Source organism: Helianthus annuus, chromosome 11 (assembly GCF_002127325.2).
Source record: "Helianthus annuus cultivar XRQ/B chromosome 11, HanXRQr2.0-SUNRISE, whole genome shotgun sequence".
Classification (NCBI taxonomy): domain Eukaryota; kingdom Viridiplantae; phylum Streptophyta; class Magnoliopsida; order Asterales; family Asteraceae; genus Helianthus; species Helianthus annuus.
Genome location: NC_035443.2, coordinates 14,140,304 through 14,147,503, shown reverse-complemented (window position 1 = coordinate 14,147,503; position 7,200 = coordinate 14,140,304). Strand labels below are relative to the sequence as shown.

The window sequence follows — 7,200 nt, the reverse complement described above, 5'->3', positions numbered from 1 at the left end:
TAAGAGATCCAAGAGACTCTCTTAATGGAAATGGAGTGAGGTTATTAATTTAGACGATTCTGAGGACAATGACAAAGAAGAGGAATTAGAAGATACTGTCGATTCAAGCACAAACCAGAAAACCCGATTAAAAATACGTCGAGTGTCAATTCAGAAACGGACAGATTTCATGCAGTCTAATATGAAATCTATCAAGTGCTTTTATATATATTTTTTCATTTTCAGTTGTTATGTTTGACCTAGACGTATGAATAAAGTTTATTTTATATTTGAACTTTATCTTTGGTGTTAATATAATGCAGTTATTAACCATATTAATAAAGTTCAAAATAAAGTTAATATCCTAAATTTATAAGTCAACTAAACTTATATAAGTTAATATCTTAATGTTGCAATAAATAGATATTGTAGTTAGATATAGTAAAGCTGAAACTATAAAATATTGTAGTTATTCTTGGATATTAATCTAATAATTTGCATTTTTTAATAATAAACTTTAAAGCTAAACTAAAAAACTGAACTTACTACGATATAAAGTTAATAAAAAATAAATTATTTTATAAACATTTTTATAAAAAGTAATATAAATAAAATACTCCAGAATTTTACAATCTTTACTAGATAAATTCTAAACTGGGTTGCAAATTTTTAGGAATTATAAGTTCAACTATATTGTTATAGATAATATTAGTTAGTTCTAAAATAATTATTTACCAACTTGACTAGATACATAGTAGTAGATTGTGTTGCATATATGTAGGGATTATTAGTTAAAAGTAGACTCATATAGATAAGATTAGTTAGGAACTAAAAATTTAAACTTAGTATGATATAAAGTTAATAAAGATATAAACTCTTATCATCCTATTTTTTATAAAAGCAATTATTGAAATCTTATAAAAATATAAATTTTTTATATTTGTACAAAAACCAAAATTTAACAATTTAAGTTAAAGCTCTAAAACGTACTTACGAGTCAAATACTATTTTTTATTTTTATAAAAACGAAAATTTTAAACTTAAAGTTTATTAGATGGGTACTATGTGGATATTTAGAAAAAGTTATGAACTTTAAAAAATAAAATTATACTTTATAATTTAATCAATAAAATAAACAAACTTTACAGTTATAACAACTTATCTTTTATTTTTTATCTTTTGATTATTAATTTTTATACAAAAAAAAACTATAATTTGTCTTTTAATTATTAATTTTTATAAAAGAACAAAACTTTTACATATGTGTAAACTTATGACATATATTCACCACAATAATGTTATCATAAAAATTATACGAATAAGAAAACTACCAGAAACGAGTGTCGCAATGCAAAGTGCCGCCCCCACCGCATCACGCGGGCACCCTGCTAGTATATATATATATATATATATATATATATATATATATATATATATATATATATATATATATATATATATATATATATATATATATATATATATATATATATATATATATATATATATAATTATTTACCAACTTGACTAGATACATAGTAGTAGATTGTGTTGCATATATGTAGGGATTATTAGTTAAAAGTAGACTCATATAGATAAGATTAGTTAGGAACTAAAAATTTAAACTTAGTATGATATAAAGTTAATAAAGATATAAACTCTTATCATCCTATTTTTTATAAAAGCAGTTATTGAAATCTTATAAAAATATAAATTTTTTATATTTGTACAAAAACCAAAATTTAACAATTTAAGTTAAAGCTCTAAAACGTACTTACGAGTCAAATACTATTTTTTATTTTTATAAAAACGAAAATTTTAAACTTAAAGTTTATTAGATGGGTACTATGTGGATATTTAGAAAAAGTTATGAACTTTAAAAAATAAAATTATACTTTATAATTTAATCAATAAAATAAACAAACTTTACAGTTATAACAACTTATCTTTTATTTTTTATCTTTTGATTATTAATTTTTATACAAAAAAAAAACTATAATTTGTCTTTTAATTATTAATTTTTATAAAAGAACAAAACTTTTACATATGTGTAAACTTATGACATATATTCACCACAATAATGTTATCATAAAGAAAACTACCAGAAACGAGTGTCGCAATGCAAAGTGCCGCCCCCGCCGCATCGCGCGGGCACCCTGCTAGTATATATATATATATATACATATATATATATATAACAAAATGTGGTGTAAATATCTTTACCAAATGAGCACGATAAAAGTTAATAATGAATAACAAAATTATAGACGAGTACATGAACGAAGAATATAAATACACAAATATGAAACTTAAGTTTGTCTTTTAACATTTTTTTTTGTTTTTCTCTTATAATTTATTAAATTTTGAATATATCGTTACGACATACCTATTTTAATCTATGTCTCGATTTTTTTTTTCCAAACTGAGTTATGTGTAGTCTTGCACAAGTAATCAAAGCACAAACGTATATGTTATTAAATTTACCTCCACATTTTTTTTTATTTAAAGTGACGTCGTTCACCCTCTTCGTTATCCTAATAATATAATGCAATGCTTTATTAAAATTCTGAATATACTGTTGGTACGTTTTTATTTTTATCCATGTTTCGATTGAAATATTAAATGGTCAAATATAATTGTTTTTTTTTTGTTTTTTACCGTGGCTAACTAAACTGATGTCATTAGAGCAACTTCAAAACGGAACTAGATCAAGTTTAATGAAAATGGAGTTTTACTCGCTATACGCTATCTTTTTATATCGTAAACAACAACGAGGGCCAGCACGCTATACTATGTAGGATTGTTGTACGACCTAAACGAGTCAATCAGAAGAGTTTTAATCCATATCAAAGGCGGAATTCGATGATACGAACTTGATTGCAGCTTGATTCACGCTTATATTTACTTGTTTATTGATTTCAAAGCTTTACAGATCAGTTGACAATTTGGCAGCACCTCGGCTCTGAAATCCGCAACGTTACAAATGAGAAACCATGCTCTGCTATTTATAGAAGAGGCCATTTCGCACGAACCTGACACTGCCCATTTCGTGCGAATTGGGTTTGTCCCATTTCGTACGAAATGGCTTTGTCGATTTTGTGCGAACTGGTTATACATCACTAAAAAACTGATTTCTAGCCTATCAAGCACTGGTTTATCCTATCTAGTTACAAGACTCGATACAAGACAAAGTTGACAGACATTTATGCACCAAGAGACTCCCCCTTGGATGTTAACGAAGTCTTCGGCATCGAGTCTTCAGTCTTGATCAGTCTTCTCTCTCTTTCCAAAATATTTGACATTGTAAGCATCCTCAATCTCTTTGTCTTCTAATCCTCTTGATCAAATCTCTTGATTTCTTAAATTTAACAGCATCAGCATCTAGCACTCGAACCTGGCTTTTACAATCTTCCAAACTCTCCCTTGAATGATGATCCAGAATCTGTATCTGATTCTTACGTCTTCAGACTCCCCCTTTCAATAATCTAGGATCACAGTCTTGAATAGCTCTCGTTCTTGAATCGGATTCTGGTTCAAACTTTGCTCAGATTTAGCCATGGGAATCTCGCTTTGCTGCTTTCACATGTTTAAAACTGTTTCCTGCTTCTCAAAAATTTGACATTATAGCCTATTGACTTTTTGACTTCTTTTATTGTTTTTATCAGTTTTTAATAAACCACTTAAGTATCCAGATCCAAATTAATGACCATGGGTACTTAATTTGCCTACCAAGTCCAACTTAATGACCTTGGTTGACCCGAGACAAAACAAAAAAACTGACTATTGTTCAACATTTTTCAAAACATTATACTGAAAATTACAAGTTTCAACTTAATGAACTTGTGTTGACATTTCATTTTTTTTAGATTTTAACATAATAAGCTCCCAACTCATCTTCCAGTTCAGAAACTTCCTGCATCTGCTACAAACTGCGAATCTGAAGATCAGCTTTCCACTTTGGTTTATCGAAAAAATAAAGCAGAAATGTAAAATCTTTTTGGATTTTGAATAAAGTTTCTAGACTAGAATGTTATAAAATCTTTTTGGGTTTTGAATGTTAAACAGGAATGAAATGTGATGTGCTGTCGTAGGTACACGCAAATTTAATCCAAATAACAACTATAGATAGTGGTAAATGGGTATCGAACTCAGGGAGTATGTGGAAAATATGTTGATTTTATAGCTTTGCACTTTAACTAAATTAACCTAATTTGCAGAAAGTAAATATCAATAATTTGGATTAATCTAGGGTTGCCGGTGCATCAATTGGGGTTAATCTAGGGCGTTCAAATTCTCACATTGTTTTGCTTGACTTAAAAATTTTTCAAAATCTTCAAAAATTTCCCCCATCCCCACACTTGGGATACATTGACCCCAATGTATGGTTTTAGGAGGATTTGATCACTAAACCTCTTTCACATCACCCAAAAGCTCAATACTCAAACCACAAATTTCTTTTTGGTATTTTTCATTTTATATTTTTTTTATAATTTTTTTTTTAAAAAAACATCACACCGCCAACTAGCACCAACCCAAACATAACATCACAAACTAACACCACCCAACCACCCGACCATAAACAAAACAAGCAAACAAATATTCACAAAATATACAAGGAAGGAACACGGCCTGACTAGTAATAGCGTGGCTGTGGAGGCCCAAAAATGGAAGATATCATGTCGTTCCATTCTCCAAATGCAAATGAACCGCTACTACTCTCACCTTGTTGCGGAGCTCCTTCTTGTTGGTGCGGGTCGATCCATTATGAATGATGAAGCTGCGGGGTCGGATACGACACACTACCATCGTAAGGTGGTAGAGACGCATAATCCACATGTTGTGGATCCACAACCACCGGCCGCCCGGCGTGCCAATCTGCATGCAGTCTTCTTGCTTGATCATCATGGTATCGGTTGTTCATTTCCAATTCATGGGAATACGCCTGTGTGCGATTCTACGCCTCTTGACGATCAAAGTTGTGCTTCAAAGACCGCTCCATGCTTGCACTCATCATTGTTCGTTGATCAAATAATGTGCGCTCCGACCCCGACCATGATTCAAAAATAGGTGTCGGAGGACGTTGGTTCTTGATAACCTCTTGCATAGTGCCCTCATAAGCCCACCCGGGCTCATAAGAACGCTCCGTGTAATCATAGAAAGAACCACCATAACCTCCACCCGGGCCCCCTTGGCATACATTAACATTCTCACCACCATGTGGCTCGTCCGCATAATCATCATCACCACTCGGTACTTCCGCATCACTTTCGGATTCGTCCTCTTCACCCGGTAGAAGATCTCTTGCACCCACCTTTAATGCTCTCCATCTCTGCCCCTCCGACTTGAGCTTATAGTACCGTTCCGATTGCGTGTAAGTCCAACCGTGAATGATACCGTTCTGATTGCGTGTAAGTCCCTCCGACTTGAGCTTATGGTACCCCTCCGACTTGAGCTTATGGTACCGTTCGTCCTCTTCACCAGGTAGAGTGGCTGGGGTTAAGTCACGTGAATGATTATTGTTATTATTTTTTTTTATAAAAACCGCTGCCCAGGAACGACCCTTTGTCTCGCCAGGTCCACCGTAAATTACGGTGTGGACCGTAAATTACGGTGGATGCTGGCCAACAATTCCTACCATAACTCAGTAGGGTTACACCGTAAGTCCCAAAATTTTTCACCGGCCACCGTAACTTACGGTGCCACCGTAAATTACGGTGGATATTGGGCATCTCTGGTTTGCTGAAAATTGTTATTTTAAGTGTCATTTTTTATATAAAAATCACCCTACCCCCTCGAAAGTCCCGTGTTGTCCTCAACACAATGTTAGAGTAATTCGTGACCCGAATATCCCCACACTTGTTTCAAACACGGATTTCAAGGAAATACGGTAATTGTGCAAACTATACAAAACAAAACAAAATGAAAAGCTACTATTTACACTACCAAACCTGGGCCTCTCATGGTTGTTCCTCATCGACCGGGCGTAGAATGTAGCCCACTTTGTCGAGTTCCAAGTTGTTAATGTCGTTCCCTTCCAAGTACGGCTTCAACCGATGACCGTTCACCGTTTGTTGTTTGTTTGTTTGCTCATCTTGGATGTCTACATCACCAAACCTTCCAACTCGCCGAACGACATATGGGCCCATCCATTTACTTTTGAGCTTGCCCGCGAACATCTTAAGTCTTGAGTTGTACAACCAAACTTTTTGACCCACTTCAAATATTTTCTTCCTCAATTTTGCATCATGTACCTTCTTAAGTTTATCTTTATACGCCGATGCATATTCATACGTCTCGTCTCTAAGCTCTTCAATTTCGCACAATTGTAACTTCCTCATCTTTCCTGCTTCATTGTAGTCCGCATTGACCGTAGTGATCGCCCAATATGCCCGATGCGCTAACTCCATTGGCAAATGACAACCCTTCCCATAAACCATCCGGTAAGGGGTTGTGCCAATAGGAGTCTTGTAGGCCGTTCGGTATGCTCACAACGCATCATCCAATTTACTCGACCAATCCTTCCTATCCGTTCTTACCGTCTTCATGAGAATTTCCTTGATTTGACGGTTGGACACCTCGACTTGTCCACTCGTTTGCGGATGGTAAGGTGTGGCAATCCGGTGATTCACGCTATACCTCTTCAACAATTTCCCAAAATTAAAGTTCTTGAAGTGCGAACCACCGTCGCTTATGATAACCCTCGGAATGCCGAAACGGGCAAAGATATTGGATTGAACAAACTTACAAACAACCAAATGGTCGTTTGTTCTTCTTGCAATAGCTTCAATCCACTTTGAGACGTAATCCACCGCTACAAAAATATATAGGAAGCCATTCGAATTTGGGAAAGGACCCATAAAGTCAATACCCGCATACATCAAATATCTCTACTACCAAGATCGGTTGTAATGGCATCTCATCCATCTTCGAGATGCTTCCCATCTTTTGACAATTTATACAATTCCTTGCAAACTCGCACGCGTCTTTGAAAATTGTGGGCCAATAAAACCCACATGAGAGAACCCGATAGCCCGTTTTATGCCCACTAAAATGACCTCCACATGCGGATGAATGAGCATGGGTCAAAATTTCCAACACTTCTGTTTCGGGCACACACCTCCGAATAACTTGATCCGGCCCGATCTTGAAAAGATCCGGTTCATCCCAAATGTATTGCTTCACTTGGACCATAAATTGTTGTCTTCATTTCTTGGTCCAATG

General features: G+C 34.2%; 1 protein-coding gene across 1 annotated transcript; it reads right to left on the bottom strand.

The window, feature by feature from the left end:
• Window positions 1-5,936: 5,936 nt before the first annotated feature.
• On the bottom strand, window positions 5,937-6,386 carry LOC110887844. Its single transcript, XM_035979796.1, has one exon. It carries the CDS (start codon window positions 6,384-6,386, stop codon window positions 5,937-5,939), a length of 450 nt encoding a protein of 149 aa, XP_035835689.1.
• Window positions 6,387-7,200: the final 814 nt, after the last annotated feature.

Excerpts from the sequence above, each read along its gene's own strand:
- LOC110887844 (XM_035979796.1), bottom strand. The coding sequence starts at position 6,386 with ATGGAGTTAGCGCATCGGGCATATTGGGCGATCACTACGGTCAATGCG.